This window comes from Corvus kubaryi, unplaced genomic scaffold (assembly GCF_017639235.1).
Source record: "Corvus kubaryi isolate FWS band 111438036 unplaced genomic scaffold, C.kubaryi_AGA036_p1.0 37334, whole genome shotgun sequence".
NCBI lineage: Eukaryota > Metazoa > Chordata > Aves > Passeriformes > Corvidae > Corvus > Corvus kubaryi.
Window position 1 is genome coordinate 1791970 of NW_024581108.1, and position 21689 is coordinate 1813658.

General features: G+C 42.4%; 1 protein-coding gene across 2 annotated transcripts in view; it reads right to left on the reverse strand.

Moving 5' to 3' along the window:
• The window catches only part of NOTCH2 (notch receptor 2), an 83126-nt gene that overhangs the window by 47884 nt on the left and 13553 nt on the right, over positions 1–21689 (reverse strand). For both annotated transcript variants that reach the window (XM_042029820.1, XM_042029821.1), the window contains exons 3-5: positions 15771–16030; positions 14755–15090; positions 8908–9030 (exon numbers count right to left, since the gene is read on the reverse strand). In XM_042029820.1, coding sequence (XP_041885754.1) covers positions 8908–9030; positions 14755–15090; positions 15771–16030 — 719 coding nt within the window. The remainder of the gene's footprint in view (positions 1–8907; positions 9031–14754; positions 15091–15770; positions 16031–21689) is intronic.

Genomic DNA, 21689 nt, shown 5'->3' on the forward strand with positions numbered 1-21689 from the left:
TGCAGCTGAATGCAGGACCTTCAGACAGTTCAATCAGAGGTCTTCATCTTTGGCAGAACAGACTTTCCATAAAGGAGAAAATTTTCTTGGCCTCTTAACAGCTCTCCAGCAGGAAAGTCTGCTGACGCACAGCTGGAGTATCAGAGGCTAAAGCTCCTGAGAGCAGATCTAATACAGTTTAATCACTAAAAACATTTAGTAGGGCAAAGGGTGCAAATACTTTGCTGTGCCTTGAAAAAAAAAAAAAATCAGTTCCTTGAAAACTGAGCTGGGAGGAGACTGCAGTGTCCCATTTCTCTCAAAATCACAACTGCCCCAGCAGTGGGCTCAGACTGAACTGGAACTCAGAATATCTTACAAGTTTAGTGATACTGGAAAGGTAATTTGGTGAGAATTGCAAACTGGTCCTCAGGGTCTTAAAAGATTCACTGTGAGCGGAAGCATCAGGTTTCAAGAAGATTTTATGCCCTCGTCCACTCAGTAGCTGAAGAAGTTTGTCACTTACCTCAGACTAACACTCCAGCACAAAGGGAAGAGCTCACCAGCTCTCCTGAAAGGACTACCTGGGAAGTATAAACCAGATATAGACAGAAACGCTCCAAAAGTGGCTTAATTCACAGAATGTTCCAGAGATTGTTTTGAATACAACCAGTGTAGCTCAAGAAAGCATGGCTCATTAGAACTGTTTGCATTTTTAATCCAAGTTTCAAAGGACTACCAAGCGAGAAGGTGAACAGCATCTTATCAAGACTCAAGAAGGGGCTAAGAGATAAGGAACAGTATTTGTATAAATAACCAAATCTAATCATGGCAGAAGGTCATCAGTGCCACACTCCAAAGGACTGTGCAAGTTTCTTCTCCTCTCTAATCACACGTGTGTATATTCAGGATGCCAGCTGGCAGACCACATCTGGCTGGGGAAGGACATTCCTCTGTCCAGTTCTGTCTTGTAACACAAGAAAAATGTCTGCACTGACAGTGCAACCCAACATGTACATCTGTCAGCTCAAAGCTCAGTCTCCTCATGCTCCTGTGTGAGTCTTCTCAGCAAATGGAAAGGGGAAAAATTGCATGGAACCATTGGGCCTTCTAGGAAAACGGTATCCATGAAAAATACTTTAGCTCCCATGTTTTTGAATTGTGTATTTGTAAAAGCATTCCATTTAATCTTTAACCCTCAGAACCATCCATACTTCTTGAAATAACTCAGTAACAATGGACACACGCACTGGAGCATCTAATTAATGACTGAGAAGGTGATGAAACAGTAGGCAGTGGTAGCTTTAACAAAATAACATTACATTTTCCAAGAGGAAGTCAGGGATTTCAGACAGATTCAACCAAGTGAGGCAGCTGGGCTGTGCAAGAGCAGGCGAGGCTCGATGCACAAACGCCAAGCAAAATACAAAGGCAAACAGACTTGCAGCAGAAAGTTTGGGTCAGGCACTCCTTGAGGAAACATCAGCTTCCCTAGAAGAGCTCAGTGGGGACCTCTACTCAACCACAGCTTTAATCAACAAAATAAACATCTCTGAGCCGACATTTGACTGCAAGGAACAATAACTAATGCAAACACTTGTTGTGCAATGGCGATGGCACAGCCTCAGTCAGGAATACATTTTGCAGTATTGAAGCCACCTCCTCTGAATAAAAAAAGAGGTAGAATTCATAATCTGACAGACCAATGGAGAGATAAATTTCCTAAAAGACTTATAAGGGAAGTGCTTTTCTCCACAAAGGGAGAAAGACAGCTAATTAAGAGTATAATACCTAGTTATTGCAGGGAAGATACAGCACATGGCAAAGCCTACAAAAGAAAATATTTCATTGTTTACATAATTTGCTTTATTGACACTAGGTAGCTCAAAGCAGAGAGCTTCAAACTTCTCTGAAAAAGGCAGCACCTTTATACAGACCAAAATGTCCTGAGCAATAAACAGGCAATACTGAAAGGGATCTCAAGTGTGATGCCCAAATTACATCCGAATTCTAGACCCTTCAGCAAAGCCGTCTCCACAGCTCCCTGCAGGCAATCCAACAAATGAGACTGATACTTTCAACTCCAACGATCATTTCAGGGCACACAGAATTCTATGGACTACACTGTTTGCACCTGCCAGAGTAGCATGTGTATTTAGTAAAGGTCTTCCCTGTGCTTAAGTATTACAGTAGTTTCCAAGAAAAAAGGACTGAAGCCAACTATTTTTTCCCGTGCAGGAGTTTTCTAAAGAAGAAGAATCACAGCTCTCAAAAACGTGCTCCTTCCTCAGGATCTTACAGCATCTTTCTTCCAAAGCAGCAAAGCAGTAGCAGCCATTCCCAAACCTCAGGTGCTGGGGTTTTGGTTTTGCTTTTATTAGATCTCAAATAGATGTCAAATACCATCAAAGAGACCATAAAATTTAAGAGCTTAATATAGAATTTGAACAATTGAAGATGAATCTACAATTGTAATGAGCAGAGTACACATCTGTGTTTATTTTAGGCTAATATGGTGGAGAAAAGAGTTTAATTTCATAACCACATGGGAAGCATGCAGTGGAACTAATGGGCTTTTACAAGGGATTTTACAACCCCTAGATACAAAACTCTGGGCTTTAAGAGACTTATGCACGGCCTGATCCATTAAATACTGCCCTAAATCACTCCCCACAGACTACTGGGTAGAGGGCAGTCCTGACTGAACTCTTCAGAGGCAGTAATACAAATGATCAGAACATGATTCATTAAAAATTCATTAAAACTGATGCACTAATGACAGACTGGTTTAATATAGTGGTGGCAGGTGAAATGACTGGGGACAGCAGCAGGACAGAGAAGTAACCTACAGGAAATACACATCACCAAGCTACTCTCTGTTCTGTCCTTCTCTTTACCTCCTCTGGAAAACCCAGTGAATCAGGGAAATACCAAACAAATGAAAAGATCTGCAAGGCAAAAAAAATTTAACAGTTGGAGCCAAAACTTACAATGAAAGCTTCATATTCTCAAGCTATCTCAGCAACCCATCTTCAGTAATTACCCAAAGACAAATCACCTCATTTTAAGTACAAGGGAAGGGACAGGAACTGCCAGAAACAAGTCAGCTGGAGATGCAACAACTGTTACCTATTAGTCTGGTCTCACGGCACACATCCACCAACCTAGCCTCACCAGAGGGGTCTGGCCTAGCTTGTTTTGGTGCCAAACACATAAAAGATGTGCTGAAAACCTAAGGACATCTCCACAAGAGATCATTTGGCACATTTGACTGTTAAGAGTATTTCCCGACCTGGAACGTCACCAAAGGCGTAAGGGAAGAGGCGGCAGCATGGTCTGAATTGGATGCTGTCATTGTGTCATCGGATCAGCTCAGCTGTTAACACCTCAGGTGTTTTATTACTGCTACCTCCCACCCAAGGCTTGCAGTTGGGAAATGAAAAGCAGCACCAAGCAAACAGGAGGTTGTGGTAGGTGTTCCAGAATCCATACTGGATAAAGGACTAAGGGTGTAACTTCTAATGCCTCTGAAATCCATCCGCTCTGCACAACACTGAGATCAAGGGCCACAAGAGAAACAAACAACATACAGGATAAAGTCTGTTTGTGTCCAACACTTCAAATCATTTGTACACTCAAACTTGGAGCTGCCAACTCTGGAGGCTGCCACATGCTCCCTGCTCCTTTGTATCTGCCAATTCAAACATGACAGAAGAAAACGAATCATAATCCCTCTCCGGCTTCTTTCAGAGCTGTCTCTTAGAGATACTACTGCAGTGACACCAGCCAACTTGTCAAGCTTGGCACAGGCAGATCTCAGCCAGTACCAAAGAGGCCACTATGCTTTTTAATAAAGCCTGGAAAAGCACCAGAAAGCTCATCACTGCTACACTGCTGAGGAAGACAACTGCACTTCTCACAGGAGCGTGACCCAGCCTCCCTGAGCTAACACAAAGGTCTTGGGACGTCACCTAGGATCACGCAACCAGGAGAGGAAAAGAGAACAGCCCCGACAGGGCTCTCTGTCACATAATCGTCATCACTCTCCAGAAAATAACAAGGATGTATATTTAATGCTTTAGGAGATTGCTATGTTCAATATTTATGATCCATGTCACCTATTGTCACAGTTAGTTCCTCTACGTTTTAAGCCTCTAAGTACTCTAAGAAGGCAGCAATTTTTGGAACACTAAACTAACGTGACTTGTCACTGTATACTTTGGTGACAAAGAAGCTGAGGAAAGTAGTATTTGGCACAGAAAGTCTTAAAAAACAAAATACCAGAGCATATGACCTTACATTAAAATGTTAAATGTTAGCCTTTTGATGTTTATCCCCCTTCTTAGTAAAGAAAAGTCATGACTGCCCAGAGTTTAAGACTGAGATTTTCAAAGAAAACCAAGATAGGGAACAAATATTACTCTAATTAAATAGGAATCGAACCCTTAACACCCCACTTTGAAAATTCCTGCCTAAAGCTCTGCAAAAAAAGTAACCCTTGTGCTAGTATTTAAGAGCATATGACCAAGCTAACAGATATTTTAATTAAAAAGCACAGCCCTGCTGCCTGAAGAGCTTTTCTGCTCAAGACAAACATTTGCTGCTTAAGCTAGCTCCCAGTGCTGGAGTTCTTTGGTGGAGTCAGCTGTTAGCACACCGTGCTTCCCTTGGAGACAAAGGTCGCCTAGATTTTAAAATATACAGTTCACTGGACTCCTCTTTTCAGGGGAAAACAAAGCCTAAATAAATACAACTGCCATGGGAGTCTCGCCTTCCCAGCCACAGGGGCAGAAATAATGAAAGGGAGCAAGCAGGCCAAGTCTGCAACTGAAGTACTACAATGTAGGTCTTCCAAAACCCACTTGAGAGTGGGCACAGTGTCCCCCAAACCCAGAGACTCGATCCCACAGCTTCTGATGCACCGCTTCAGGAGCAAATTGTGCAAAAGACTTAACTCCATGGAGACACAAATCTTTATCTCTGCTGTGCACTCTTCCTGAAACATGATTTGGGCCAAAGACAGATTGACTGTGAGCCTCTGAAACACTGCAGACTTTTCAAGAGAGCAGGAGTCTTTCTTAGACATACAAGAAAAACCTAAGCATTTACAGCATTTTATATTGGTAATCACTTAGGCACTCAAATTCTCCATATGTCTTTCTTGACCCAAAGCTGCACAGCTTAGATCAACAATCAACAGGTGCATTTTAAAGCTTTGTTTCTTTAGATGACTTGTAGCTAGAATGACTGAGTATCCTTTAAACCCTCAGATGATTTCCCTATGTGTGTGGAAGGACACCCTAATCTTCCATATGACTTTCAACCCAGACTGCCATCACTTCCTCTGCATCCACTCACCATGAGACTGCTCTGTGAATTTTAATTCCTGATCCCAGAAAAAAAAGAAGAAAAAAGGCAAGAAAGGGGAAAAAAATAAAGCAGCTGGACAGGACTTTTTACTAGATTAGGGAGTTAAAGTGGCACACTCCAACGAATCCCAGAGCCAGCCCAAGGAAAAGGGAAGAGTGTATGGGAGCAGGGAGAGAAGGAAAAGACTTTCCTCCTCAGACCACAATGAGGCTGGTTTAATTGCTGCAGAACAGCAGCATAAAACAGCCTTCACATGGCATTTTATCCTGACATTAGCCAGGATTTTTGGCTAACTTCGACTCGAATCACACTTACACCAAATTCTCTGGCCTGTCATGCACAGACTTCACACTTTCACAAAAGCACCCAGGACTGTTGAAAAGGTGGAGTTTGATTACACATATGCAACACTGTGCTTTGAAAGGACCCAACAAACACTGGTTCTAACAAAGGCCGTATCCTGGGACAAGATAAAGTCATCTTTAAACAAACCAACAATCAGTTAACATTCCGCAACAGGAAAGATCTGGGGCAGTTTCACACAAACACACCCGAGTCTGTCTTGCCAGTTACAAATTTATGAGATTGATAATCACTATAACCATATGAAATACGAGAACTTTGAAGGTGACAAAAACACTGGTGACAGCAGGAATTTCACATCATTGTTTTTGAAAGGCAAGATTTTATCTTTACAGAAAAAACAGCAAAATGAGAACGAGAAGGCAGGCACTTCAACAGAAAAGGAGCAGTGAGCTCTGTTTGAGGAGCAGGAAATAAGACTGAAAGCAAACAGTGTCACAAAAGGTGGGAGCAAGCAGAAAATAAGAGTATTTTTTTTAAAAAATGCATAGTTATGTAGCCCAGCCTACCACCTGTCAGGGAATTACAAGAGGCAGATGGTAACTGTTTCAGTAAAGGTTGCTTTAGTATTACTTTACACAAAACTTTTCTTGATCAGCTGCAGTACAGCTTCTTGATTTTTCTAGCAAGGATGGGACTGGTTTCTCTGTGCCATGAAGCACAAACTATATTAACAAACATGAGAGAGCATCACCCACAGCACAAAGATTAAGTAAAGACTAAAACTGCAGACAAACTCAATTTTCCCCAAGAATGGTTGATAAATACTTAAAAGCAGAGACTGTTAGGAAGACAGCATGTCTACAATGAGAGGTATTTTTAGAAAATTTAACATCCTTTCATTTTTGGCTGAAGTTTCTTTACAGATATGCATATTTGGGCCCCTTTTTTTTTAACCTCATTTTCTCATTGGAAGCTTTTGTTTTCCTGAAGTGTTTATTCTCACAGTTTGGCCCTGTTGAGCTATAACATTTATCAGGACAGACTCTGAAAGAGTTGCCTGTTCAGCTCTCCCCTCTTCACTTACCTTAGGGAAGATTTAAAATGTTATAAACCCCCTTTGTGTAAAGGATGGGCCTCCACTTATGCATTTCCTTAACGCTGAATAACTAATGTTTTATTGTTTACTCCTGTCAGCATCAACTGCAGTTTAATCTTGAAAAAATATCATCTTTCTCTCCAAACTATTCCACAAGTCCTCTATCCACCTTCCTTGCTTCGTACCCTGCCTCAGTGTCACCTCTCATGTCTCCAAGCTGGATGTGTATTGCTTTCCTCACCTCCTTGGTCTCTAACTGAAGATGCAGGAAAGGGATTGAAGTCCATTCAGAAAAAAAAAAAGTTTCTTTCAAGAAAATGCTACCGAGATGACAGAGTGGAGTCATAGAAACTTGCACTGAGCATTTCAGACAGGAGAGTTCAGTTCCATAAAGGTTCTAACCTTCATTGGTCAAATAGCCAAGCTGCTGTTTCCTAAATTGTGAGATCATTTTTATTTCCACACTGACCTAAGCCTAGAAAGACAACAGCCTTGAGAAGCCATCACCTAAAACCACTGCTGCACTGATAACCTCAGCTGAACCATAAACAAAAGAAATTCTCAGAAAGCCCATTCCATCAAACTGTGTTAGAAAGCCATGGGAACATAACACTTGGGGAGTTCCTCTCTCTTTCCAGGGTTTCACTGGAGGGAAGCATCCTTCACACACACAAGGTTTTCTGGAAAGACCATCCACACTGGAGAAAGATGGCACAAGATGGGCCACAACACAGGTCTGACAATTTTCCCCAATGTTAATCAGAGCCCATAAGAGGTTTAGAGAGGGAATCACCACAACTGCAAAGAGTTGATTGGGGAGACAGTCTACCACAAAACCAAACAGAATCACAGCCTATTGCCACCAAGGCCTCTTTCAGGTGAATTGCAGAAGTCATCCCTAGCTGACAGCAGACATCCACCTAAAGCCTGTAAGCCAAGCTAAATTTATGATGCCAAAATAACCCCTTGGAGACTGTGTGCTCATGATCATTATATCCTCTATACTTGGGAGTAAGACTGAGATTAATTTGCTACTGACAGATGCTAGGAATCATAAGGGTTATAATTTCTGTGGAATGGAGCAAGACTTTAGGGGTTACTAAGGGTTTGTTGTCTCCACACCCAAGCTCTCATGTTTTCCTTTACAGGTTTCACTCTGCAGGCTTTCAGGACATGGAGAAGCAGTACAGAAGCAAGGACACTTGCTCATTGAGGGGAGGACTAATTTTCTCCTGTTTACACGTAGTTTCAAAGAGTTATGCAAGCTGTGGTGCACCTCACTCTCATGTGGTTTTAACTTAAGAATATATAGTTTTTTTAAGTTAATGAGGGTTCTTAACTGGCAGCCTCCTTTGCAGTTAATGACAAACTGTTTACAATGAGAATGAATGTTCTCTGAGAAAAAAAAGCATTTTAAAGCTCGTTTTAGGTCTTTCTTTTTACCTATGATTTTCAAATAAGGGCAAAACCATACTCAACTGAAAAAGTGTGCCAGCTAAGAAAGACTAGTATGACTCAAAAAAACTCACCCCATAACCGGAGGTATTTGTTTATTTTTGAGGTATGGAGACATTTTGCAACTAAATATGACACTGTGTTTCCTGTAAGCTGCTTCCTTATATTGTGCATAACACTTTCTTGAAATTCATGCTTTTTTTCCCCTTCAGACTCAGAGTAAAACCAGACTCATTTATGTAGCAAAAGTAGCTTTGCTAGTCAGAGAAATCTAGATAAAAATAAGTCAAGCAGAAAAATAATAGTAGCAAAACCATAAGCTTCCCATATATACACTTCTCTTCCCTCCTTTTTCCCCCACCTATGCCTCCTTTCAGATTTGCCCTGTTGCTCAGCAGCATTACTATAATCAATATGATCATTATCCCATCTTAGAAATACCCCTAAATGTATCAGCAAAGCATTGTTATGTGCACACCGCTGTAACAGCAAAGCTGTGTTCTGTGCTTTTGGAAAACATTTATCCATTTACAAAGTATATCCATATGAGAAGTGACACTCATGGGGAAATTGCCTTTCGTTGTGGTGGTTTTGATGCCAACAGCTTTCTTTTAAGGGCTACACTGGCATCTGCCCCTGACTGCAGCCACAGGCACAGGGTGAGGGCCACAGTCCCTGTGCTGGTCCCCCACAGAACGTACCTGTCCACTGGGGCGGGCAGCGGCAGTTGTAGGTGTTCACCCCATCCACACAAACCCCCCCGTTCAGGCACTTGTGATTCGGGCAGTCGTCGACGTTGTGTCCACAGACGCTTCCCTCGAAACCTGGACAAAGCAGAAACAACAGCAGACTGAAATGGGCTTCCAACCTCTTTTGAAGAGAATTCACCCCTCACGAAGCTTCCCCTCCTTTTTTTTCTTAAACATTTGCCCTGTTAACCCAATCCTGATGAACCTCCACGCAGCAAGACTTTGTTGAATGCCTTTGCTAATAGCATGCAGGTCAGGTGACACAGTTAAAACACTTCTACCATGGGTAGATGTTCAACTATGTTTTCACAACCCAAAAGACATGGGGATTTTCTCTTTAAGTGACTAAGGAGCACTGTCATTCAAAGCAAACAAAGTGAAGACCAAGACATTTCATTTACCATGAGATAAACTTCTCACTGCCCACCAAGCATCAGCCAGGACAAGTTTTTCCCATAGCCAAAAAAAGTGCTGGCATTCACTTCATGGATGCCTCAGCACAATCTGCCTTGGATACGTCAAAGAAAGATCGTTCATGCTTTGAAAATGATCTTCTGAACTCCTGATCTGGCTCTCTTCAGTGTTAGACAAGCCAGTCAATGAACAAATCAGCCACCACCCAAGTGATGCTTACATACTAAGCCCTGCCTGAAAAGCAGAAGAAATCAGATACCCTTCCCCAAAGAAAATCCAGGCTCCTAATGAACACAGCCACACTGACAAAATACCCTTGCTAGAGCTCCCTCTCCTTTTCAAAGAAGGAGAACTGGGGACATTAGGGAAGGGAGCTGTCAATGATGTGTCTTCCCCTTGATTTCCCCCGCTGATTTATTTCATGCTTCATTAAATAAACCTGTCATTTCTGCTGGATGAGAGAGCTATTTATCAAAGCACAAGTGGAATGCATGCTAATGTGGATGAAGTAAATGATTCCAGAACACACATGTTAATTTAAAACACCAGCTCTGCCTCTTCACTGCTTTGGAATGTAATATTAACATGACACAGTTCTCTCATCCAAAATTATGCTTTAACCCCTCTACTTTTGATGCCCTGTTCCAGACACTTCCATAACATCTGTGTCAAGTCACACAGACCCTCTAAGTGACATCTGGTCCAATGCAGATCATGCTGTGTGGCAGATGAGACTGAGACTATAAAGCTCTGAGGCGGCTTCTCCAGACTACTGCTGCTCTCAAGAGACTTGAGGTGATTCATGTGCATTCCCATCCCTTGAACTTCTCCAGCTCTACAGAAGTGCTGGGAAGTACCAAGCTGTATCAAGTGCATTAGCATCTATCAGCAAGGAACAGGCTCGACATTAAAAAAAAAAGCCAAAATAACCAAACCAAAACTAAAAGACCTTCAATATTACTCTCTCCCTTCAAAGCCCTTCCAACCTCCACCCAAGATCCTAGAAATTTCATGGCAGTAGAGAAACTTATAACAAAGAGGAAATATAACATGCTTAGCCAGAGTCCTAATCATAACAGCAGCATCTTCCTGGCAAAAGCTTCTGAGGAACAACTACCAGGGAAAACAATTAGCTTTAGATCCCTATGTTTAAGACTGTATAAAGCTACCAAGCTTGAGCAAAGGTTCAGCTGTAAAACTCAGGGGTGTCCTATCAGCTTGTGTTTCAACTTGGAGGAATCATCCCACTGACCACAGACTGCACTCAGGCCAGCATGTGATCAGCGTGGAAATACACCCACAACCACAAAGACAAAAGGTTTAAGTTCTTATCCCTTCAGTTTAGATAATATGAAGACCAGCCCTACTTTCTAGTAAACACATTTCTGACAGCAGGCATTTAAACTATCTCACTGTACTTTACACAAATTTAAAGTGGCCCAATTATTTCGAGAATAAAGCATGGAAGTCACCCCAACACTAAAATCTCACCAAGCCATTCTATATTTTCACACTTTAACCAGTTATACTACCAAAGAGCTGCTCTGAGATATGTGAGCTTTTCTCTAGCTGGGTCCCAGGATCTAATTTTGCAGTTATATAACCTGACTCTTTTCCAGAAAGCCAGAGTTCACTGTTTTGATGTATTTGGACACCTGACACTGTCTCCTGTTCCCCCCTGTGCTGGGACTCACATGTTGTCCTGTGTTTTCTCTCTGCACAAGGGCAGTTTGCAATACATATCCTGACTTTTGCTCCATATCTGCAAGCACATCGAACTAAGGAATGAGAACCTCAAGGGGAAAAGTGCTCCCACTGCTAACAGCTTGTTGTTCCTCCCCTAGTACACAGACTGACACAAGCAGATAACTTTATTCCTATGTCATCTGAAATCTCCACCCTGTTCCAGAGCATCGCATCCAACTCCCTCCAAATCTTACTCCTTCAGCCTTATTTCAACCTATAAACTACACCTCAGACTTTCTACAGGGCCAGTTAGTACTGGGGACAGGAAATTATGCCTGAAAGATGTCAGGTTATTTCCAGACTTAGGGTCTGCTGACAGGAAATAAGGGATGTAGAGAGCTAAAATGAAGCTGGGCTACTCCAGGTAGCATCTAGGCTACTCATCTGGAGCAGAGGGGCACCCACTCCACCTGGAACTCCCAAGGCTGCTGCCATGGAGAGCCTGAGAGCTCATCTCCAAACCTCAGCAAGCAGAGGCTTCCCACCACAGGAAGTTCCGTGTGTGTCAGTCCCCACTCGTGGTGCTCACCGCACAGCATGATGCTCGGCCAGGAACCGGCGTGAGGTTACTTCCTCTTCCCAGGAAGTGTTCCAGCTCTCATAAACAGCCTGCTCCAGCCTGACAGATCATTTCCTGAACAAGCCCTTGGAATTCCCTAGGGTCCTTATCTTAGTTAATGGGTAATTATTTTGATGGATAACAATGAATAATCACTTTCCCAGCTAAGAACTTCCTCTATTGACTTGTTTAACATTCCATTAAAGGTTACTTGCCAAATGAAGTCCTTTTTTGTCAAATATTTATAACTACGAGCTCATTCTTATATTCAAAGGAGTTGCTAATGCTTCAGGTTACATCTCCTTCAAGGAATTTTTTTTTTTCACTACTACACTGTTATGACTGACCTAACATGCTCTCTTGTCTACAATCCTGTTTCTACCTAAATCAACAAAGCCCAGAGGAAAAATGATTACGCTAGATAAAAATGAGGTTACCTTCCAGACAGATGCAATACCAACAGTTTATATATATAACTTCACTTGATGCTTGCCACCAAATGCTGACTTAACACACATGACTTCATGGATTACCTAATGCAGGATTTGTTTGTGTATATCCACAAGTGACATGGGAACCTGTGAATTTTAAATAGCAGCTGGACTACACTGTACATAAACAGTACTTGTGTGACAGTAGAAAAAGCTGCTGTGACATACAACTCCAGGTTCTAGGTTTTTCCTACCTTTTCAAGCTCTCACTCTCACCTACCTGTATTTACAAAAAGATTAAACTCACTGAAACGCTAAGAAGGAAACATCTACAGAAAACAAGAACCCATTTCAGGGCCAGTGCAGGAGTAGCCTAATTACGCCTAAATTGCTGCTTGGGCACAGTTTCTTCAAAGTAGTTTTACAGGTCACAAGATGCAAAATCCCATCAAAAACCACTCCAGCAGTTCAAGATACATAACTTCCTCCTGCCTCTGTGGCCACAACACTGAGCGATGGCACCATCTTAAGGCAGTCCAGAAGGGCCAGAGCAATTCCATTTATAGTCACAGTATCATCGACATTGCTCCAATTCAGAGACGGAGTCTCAAGAGGAATTTCTAGTCCATAATCTTGGCACACTCTTCCAGAGGAGCAGGCCTTGTTCACATCCTCCCTAGGCGTGACAGGCCACCATTTCTCTTCTCTTTCTGTTGACCTTTCCTTCCCAGACTGAACCTTTTCCAACACTTAGAAATTTTGCTCTGCATGCTCTGCACTAAGGGGGGAAAGAAATGGCTGGGTGCCCTGTCTTTATCAGTTTAATGTAAGCATTTGGGCCTCTCCAACAGCTCCCTTTTTTGCTGTTTTTCAAATGACTAGCTTTAAAAATCAAGCTAGCAAAACAGCATGGCCAACTTAAACAAATACAGGAAATAGAAAAGTAAAGACTCTCAGAGCCACATTAACTCACTCCCACTATAAACACTGTGTAACAAGTCAAAAAAGACAGCTAATAATCCAAAACGTGTGAGGAGTGTAGGTGTGTAGCTGTTACTATAGTAATCTCATTTTCATTTCCTGACTATATTTCAGCCAGCCCACACACTTGTTTAAGGGAAAATCTGCTCCTACTTAGTCTCGTGCCCCTGTAAGAGAATCACTAAAGCAAACTGTCTCATCAGCTTTACAGGATTAAGTCCTTCCAACTTCATCTTTCTCTCTTCTTCTCCCCACCACACTGCTCCTGCATGAGGCCTTAAAGTCCTTGAACTGGCTAATCAGATCTGACTTTTAAGAAAATTCTGAACTTCTGGACAAGACTGTTAATCCAGAGAGACTTGATTTATAATTTCATTTTAAAAAGATGCAAAGCAGAAAAGCAATAAATTCCTCCAGGGTAACTGTTAGTTAAGATATTGCATTTTCAAAGACTCTTTCAAAGCACTCTCCCTTCAAGCATAAGTAGTTGTGCAGACACTGTCTAAGGTTGGCAACGTACATTTAATGTCATTTCAGACAACACCTCAAGACAAAGGTCTCCAAAAAGAGAACATTTTTCACAAGTTCTAAATACCCTTTCCACACAGACCTGTGACTCCAGATGATCCTCATGAGAACACAGCCACTCTATATTCATCCTAAACAGTATAGGGCAGCTACATCTTTCTCATACATAACAACAGAGACATGCTTATGGGAATGGAGTTTACTTTTCTAGATTACCACACACCAAGTCTGTGTGTGCCAAACTGCAATACACTCAAGTAGGAAGTCTAGTCAAAAGCATTTCCAAACAATCAGTTTCCCATGGAGTTGAATTACTCAGTAAAAAAAAAAAAAATCAGCCTAAAAATATCCTGATATGCAAAGACGACTAGTACTGCCCTGTGGTCAAGGATGACAAGTGGATAGGGAGGAGGACGGGATGAGACCACCATCCCAACCAGGTGACACATGGTCATGTGTAGAGATGGGTGCCTTGGTGACTGGAGCACAGCTTGACACGAAACCAATGCAGCCCCTGATCCTGAGCTAGCGTGTCACCCCTGCTGTGCATGAACTCAGGGCAGCTAACAGCATCAAAAAACAAGCAATCAAAATTTATCTGGAGACAAAAAGGGTGTGGTGAGTTGGAACTGATATCTTGTTAGATTTGGAGGAACTGGAGAAGGAAAAAAAGAAAAGAATAGAACTTAGTGTGTCTTACGGGAACAGATGGAGAAGGAGAAAGACACATGTTCATTCTGCATTCAAACACTGAAGTTAACGGAGGCCTTTACTGACACAAAACTATATATTGGTAGATGTTTATGTTTGTAGAATTTCACATTCCAAATGGGCATTATGAGATACCACCCTAATCTCCTTGAATCTACCTCATAGTTTTTACCTATCTGATTCTCTGACTCTAACTGGGTTCCAAAGAAATCTGTCATTTCTAACCTTCTTCCTTTTCCTTCCTTTCTGTATCATGAAACCCCAGCACTCACAAATTAACATCCTACAGAGCTTCCCACCCTGCTGAAGTTTCTCCCTTCCACCTGACATTGCACACATATCCCACAGAAACTCCAAGACAAGTTTTTGGAAGAACACAGACAGGAGAGCAGCGACAAGACTACAAACCCAAGCTCTTTGAAGCGTTACCTGGCAGGCAGTTGCACTCGAAGGTGAAGTCACTGGTTTGATGGCAGGTGCCCCCGTTCATGCAGGGTGATGGGGAGCAGGGCACGTACACGCTCTCGCAGCGGTGTCCTGTGTAACCCGGCTTGCACTGGCACCGGTAGGAACCGGGCAGATTGACACAGGTCCCACCGTGCTGGCACAGGCCCAGCGTGGCACATTCATTCACATCTATCTCACACTTCTGGCCAGTGTAGCCAGCCAGGCAGGTGCAGGAGAACTTATTTCCAGACACAATGCATGTACTCCCATTGGCACAAGGTTGAGATGTACAGGCATCAATCCACTGGCATTCCTTTCCTGCAGGAAATCAAGACAGATTAACAAAACGTTATGTCTGTAGAAAACAGTATGTCTTTCAGGCTACCTCAAATTTTTTAGTGCACTAAATCTTCATATTATTACGGGAAAACTGATGTCTGCCTTTTACCATATTATATTTGAAATGAAAATTAATTTGTGGTTACAGTATGAAGTAATTTACCAGGTTGCAGCAAGATATAGAATGTTGTGATTTATAAAAATGACCTGAAGTCACACTACACACACTGACAGTCACTCTTCTTCTACCTCCCCTTCAAGAGTGAAAGGAATAAGTTCCCATGCTTCCCCTCAGGCATCAAAATATAGTTTTCTCATAGAAAGATTTTGCTGGCCAAATTTGCTCTTTTTTTTTTTTTTTCTAGAGACTAGACTCTGAATTCAAAGTGTAACAGCCACTCCAGAGTAGTTTCTGCATTCGGTTTTCCCATGTGGACAACCCCACAAGATCCAAATATTTTTCTGCTTACGTGTAAAGGGGAGGGAGTCTGATTCCCTATTCTCCTTTGCTTTTTTTGGTCATGAAGTCATTTAGACTTCCTCTCATTTCCTGTGCTGGAACTCGAAAATTTGAGAGCATATTACAACTGCCCCAGAACATTCCAGGGTGAAGCAATTCCCAAAGGAGGGGGTCTGGAGGTACAAATGCAGAAGCCCACCTGTGAAACCTGGAAGACAGACACACTCGTACGTGTCCTGGCTGTGGGGGTGACAAGTGCCTCCATTCAGGCAGGGCTGGGACACGTAGCAAAGGTGAGATTCCGAGTACTGACATTCCTCCCCCGTGAATCCTGGAGCACACTTGCAGGTCGGTTTTCCTATCAGGGATGCAGCTTCACAAGTTCCCCCATTCTTACAGGTATTGCTTTCACAGGGGTTTCTGTACTGACAGTAGTCTCCAAGAAAGCCTTCTCGACACCTGCAACAGAGAAGAAATGAATTGCAGCAGTCCCACCTGAAGCCTTGCTGTTCTGGGAAGATTCCAGGAATGAAGTCCCATGACCACGGAAAGCCTTGAAGTTTGCCGTAATTGAAAACCTAAAGGCTGACGTCACACATGTAACAGGGACTTCCTGTGGGACTGTCTCAAGTGAGACCACTGAAAACTTAAGTTCAAATGGTGAAATCGCTCATTGCAAAATAAATACCACATTCAATCAGAGCTGTATCAAATGCAGAACCTTGTTCTTGTACTTCCCTTCAAAACTTCAGTAAAAGCCTAAGTGTTAAAGAACTGCTGAGTAACGATTCCTTGCACCTACTCCCATTCTGACAAGCATCCTTTTTTAGAAGAAAATCAAGCAGTTTAATAAGGTATTAACACCAGGTATTATCCATCTTCCAAAAATATTTATAAACATTGTGCAAATGCAGTGTCTGGGGACCTGAAGATCTGTAGCAGATCTTTCTCCACAAGGCTCCCGTGAGACAGGAATATACTGTTATCCTCATGCTGATAAGTGCATCTGGGACTGGGACTTGCTGAAGCCTGCACTCAAATAGCAACACAAGCACTGCAGTCAGGTCTCCCACGCCCCTGGCTAGCACCCTAACGACAAGGTCATTGTTCTTCTGTCTCCCACAGAAAAACGAGTACACACACACTATCTACAACCAGGGCAATATTTTATACAAAGATCTCCAACTGCAGAATAATTGCAGTTACTCCTCTCTAACCTAAACTTATGTCAATACAGTCTGACTACGCTTGTCAGCTGTAATCCATCTTTTAACTGGCCTTTGTACTACGGATTTTCCATTTAACTGCCAGAGATAGAGGATCCAGGCAAGCAAGCCGGCAAAGCCCACCTCTGTGCCCCCCCCCAGCTCCATTTGCTTCTATCTGGTAGCAGAAAGCTGCAAGAGAATACACTGGATAAAAATAACACCTAACACACAGGACTGTCCACTTGCAGCTCTTTCTGTAGTGCACAGCTGCCTGCTCTAACTGGTGAGTAACTCAAGACACAGCCCCAGAGAAAACATATTTCATTGTAAAAAAAATTAGAGGTGAACATTAGATATGCTTTGTTCCAGATCAGGAAAGGGGCAATTATTAAATCAGTGAGTTACTCATATCTAAAGGGAGGAGATTCCAACTGCAACAAGTACACAAAGTCTCTAGTCCTCAAATAGGAATGTAGCAGTAAAGAGACTGCTTTTTTCCTTATGCACTTAAAAGTGTACTGTAGATTGGAGAGGGGGAAAAACAAAACCATACAAACAACAACAACCACCACTGCCAAAAAAAAACCCCATCACAACAAAACCCCACAACTAACCAGACAGGCTCTAAAATCCAGCTGAAAAATCAAAGAATGGTCATGAAGTTATGTTTTAAACAGAATCCTACAGGAATCTGCCTTTGTTACTATGCTATTCAACATATCTATTGATTATTAACAATGGAAAACATCGATGCTGGTCAAATATGTAGGTAAGAGAGAAGACAGGTTCTTGATAGTAGCAACATGCTTAATAAGGCGCTCAGCATGCAAAATGCCCTTCAGCACTGCAAAGTCATACATCTAGAAACAAAACACATAGGGCATCTACCCCAAAACAGGAAACTGAGCTGGGAACAACACACTTGCTCTGGGGGTTCCTAACAGTCAGATAAATGTGAATTCCTAGCGTGACAGTTTGGCCAGGAATACTTTACACGTACAAACGGCAAATATCAAGTGGGAATAAATGAGATTATGCTACACGCGATAAATGCTTGGTACAACCATTACATCAGTTCTGGTGTTTGGTCTTTAAGAGGGAAGAACTCAAATGAATTCAAAGAAGCCAACAGTAATGATTATTAGAAAACTCTGGCCACAATGAAAAGCTCAGGTGGCTCAGTCTATTTAGCAAAGGGAAAAGGGAACAAGACAATTAATCAAAAGCTCCAAGTATCCACTATGAAACACAGATTTAACAATAATCCCCAATCTAGAAGATACCAGGATAACAGAACTGAGCATTTAAAACTTTAAGCTAGATGAATTCAAATTAGAAATAGGGTTGTATCTTTATTTTCAGACACAGACTTACACACAGTCTCTCAGCAGCAGAGAGAAACAACTGGAACAACGCATTTAAGGTTGCAGTGGAATTTCTCCATCACTCATGCTTGTTTAAAAGAACACCAGGATTGGCTGTTTCAGGGAGAGTATGCACGCTAGTTCAAACAAAGCTATTCAGAGAGGTTATTATCCAAGTTATGCAAGGGGTCATTACTAGATGACCACAACTGTTTTTTCTCATGTTAAAATTTATTAACTAGCTTTAGCCATATGTCTAAAGCAGGAAAGTCATATGTGCGTAATTGTAATTTACCATTGCCCACACCCAAATTAGGCTCCTTTCACCATACCTTAATACTTTCAACTTCATACCCAGGAACAGACATGAAAGAAGAGATTTTGCAGGGCAAGGAAGGATTAATAAAGTTTCAGAAAGCAAATCCTGAGACAATACCAATGCAGAATATCCTCTGCCTCTTGTGCCATCCTTGGTGTAATAGCTGAAGGCCGTGGGTCAGCGTGAGCTGCAGCCACATCACACAAGAGGCAGTCTCGGGGTATTCTGGGCCTAAACCACAACAGTGCTATAGGCTTCCTTTAACATCCAAAATCTCTCCTTGCTTCAGGTTGGAAATCAGTCCAAACGCCAGTGGGCTACAGCACGGCTTTGTAGGAGCTGGATCACATCGAAATCTGGCACCCGGCAAAGACAGCTGTGCCAGAAGCTGGAGCACTGCTCGACTCCCACGGCATTCAAGCCTGCACACGGTGCACTGGCTCTGCTGAGAGACCGTCTGGGCAACCACAGTTAAATCATGTCTCTGGACATCTATGTGCAGCTGATGGTTGTGTAAAGACAAACTGAACTTCAGTCCCAAAAGTCTTACAAGACTTACAAGACAGGGGTTTCTCCTGGTTTCATCACCACCACGCAGCAGCACACCAAGCTCCTCGGACTAACAGCTGCAGGCACAGGACATGCACTTCTCTTTACCATGAAAGAAAGAGCAACAAACCAGAACTTCACAGAACCCCACCTAGGCCATCTCATCAGGCTAACAAGAGCTCCTCCAACACCACCCACTCCACCAGCAACTACAAAATAAACCAAAACACACCTAGAATTTAAGTGCTAAAGTGCTTTTTCATTTAAAGGCTGTAAAACAAACCAGAAAGTCTAGAGGAACATTTCAGGTTTTGTCCACAAGTAAACAAACCCCCAAAATTATCTCCTCTCAGGGATACTGGAAGGTGCATTTAACTGTTGCCCCTAGACAAGAGGGAGAAGGGAGCCTAAACACTGATTAAGAGTATTTCTGGTATGAATTAAAAGAAAAGCTGAGATGTGTGCTCTGAAACAAGACAACCATCACCCACAAACAGCCCAGCATTTTGTACACAAATGTTCTGGTACAAAGTTGAAGAGTACTCCAAGACTAGGCTTGTTCTGGTATCTTCTGAGGCTAATCAGAAAAACATGAGGGAGCGCTTCAAGAGGGAACAGCAAGAACTCTTTTAACTTTAGCTCTTTATATTTGGAAGAGGGAACATGCCTGCATGTGGAAAGCTGGTAGGTCAGGTACACATGGCCCTTGTACCCACCATTTTGTTCTCCTCCTGGAGAAGTGCTTGGTCACAGAGTTATGCTATTTTGCCCTCCAGCAATTCAGTGCAATCCTTTTTGAATGTTAAAGGACAAAAAACCTACAGTCCAGATTTTCAATCGTGTCTCCTGTCATCAACATTTCTAGGCACAAATACTTGTAATTTAGTTCTAAATGTTGGTGTAGACAAACTGCAAATATTTGCTCCTGATTCATGTTGGGCACCACATTGTTTCTCTAAAAATAGAGGCAAAAACTGAAAACATGCAGTCTAAGCCCAGACATTTTTAAAGGATATGATTAAACTCAACAGCAGCTCCAGCTTCCCACCACCCCTGCTCTGCTCTCATCCCAACCTACTCTTTCAAGTTCTCTTTAGGCGAGGAAAAAAACCCTACTTGTCTACAGAGCAGCTTAAAATCATAGCAGCTTGTGTCAGCTCCAAATGACATGCTCAGAACAGGAAACCAAATCTTTTCCAAATAAAAGCCACTGTTTCTCCTCAGTTTTCCATCTAACACTCAGAAAAAGAAACAGGAAGATGAAGTTTGTTCTGGCACTTTCTGGAAGCACATGAGGTCTCTTAACCTACTTCAACAGGAATTTAATCTTTTAAGAACAAATTTCACATATAACTTAATTCAAATCATGATTTCTGAAAGCTAGAGAGTTTGAAATGGGAAAATGTCCTGTGGGCTGCATCAGCTATGCAGCTGCTTCTAATTAAAGCTTCTCCTTTACTCTCTCTGGGCTACTTTCCAGCACAAATACTTTAGAGCTCAGCCTTTTTTTTTTTCCCCCCCCTCCTCCTTTTCAGCTCCAGCTTGCATTTGCCTTAGCTCAGGCTCTCATGGAACTAAACAAGAGATGTAAAAACAAAACTAAGGTATTTATCCAAATTTGAAGCATCCACAAATCCAGAGAGCTGCATTCATTCTAACAACCTAATGCTGCAAATCAAAGTAGAAGACTCACAAAAAGCTGTGCTTTTGCCTCTTCTGCCATGAAACTACATCGAAGCTACCTTCCAAAACTTAGTTCTCTCCTGCTTTCAATAGACTTCTGGAAAATATGCCTGGTCTGCTGGAAAAACTTCCTCATCTGCTGTACTATATTTGCCTGGGCACATTCATAAGACAGCCTCTTCAAATACACCTTATAGACAATTTTAACCAGACTTCCAGATGTTTGATTTTCATGGGAGTTTTCTACTCAGGCCCATGATATCATCTGGAGATGCACAGAAGAAAGCAGATGGTTTTAATTTAAAAAGCGAAGGGAAGAATTTCCTCGTAGTCCTGCTTCTCCCCCCTTCAACTCAACACTCCCTCCACTTTGATTGGAAGATGCTTCGACACAGAGAGAGAAAAAATGCTGTCTGATGACTAACGTGAGAAGGGTCTCAGCTATTTTGTTACGGATTTTAACCAGACTTCCCTCTGGCTCCGGGGTTCTGACTCCCACACCTACACCTCCTCTCAGGAGGGAGAACAGGATTCTCTGGTTAGCTTTACAAACGCTCCTTCCCATGTCTCAAGGCGCCCATTTATGCGTCATACTTTGAATGCAAACGATGGGATGGGACGGCCTCCCTGCCCTGCCTTTAAAGCAGCACACAGCTATTGTTCCCAGTCCACAGAAAGTGCCTCTACAGAGAACCATTCCACAGTGCTCCATGGAGCAACAGCAGCCATAGTCTGAACTGACCACGTTTAGTTCAGCTTTTTTTGCCCATGAGAGCTCTGAAGAGCTTTTGGTATGCACAGGTAATGCACAGTAGAAAATCATGACTGAAAAATCACTACTGTGTTCCCAGAATCTAAGCTAGCAGTGCGTGTACTCTCCCCTTTTTCCTCTGCCCTAGTCTCAAGGGTCTCCTTTAACTTCTGAAAGGAGACAGAAGGAAACAGAAAAGGGCAGACCATTCTCAGAAAGGGACAACTTCTCAACTTCTGCATTT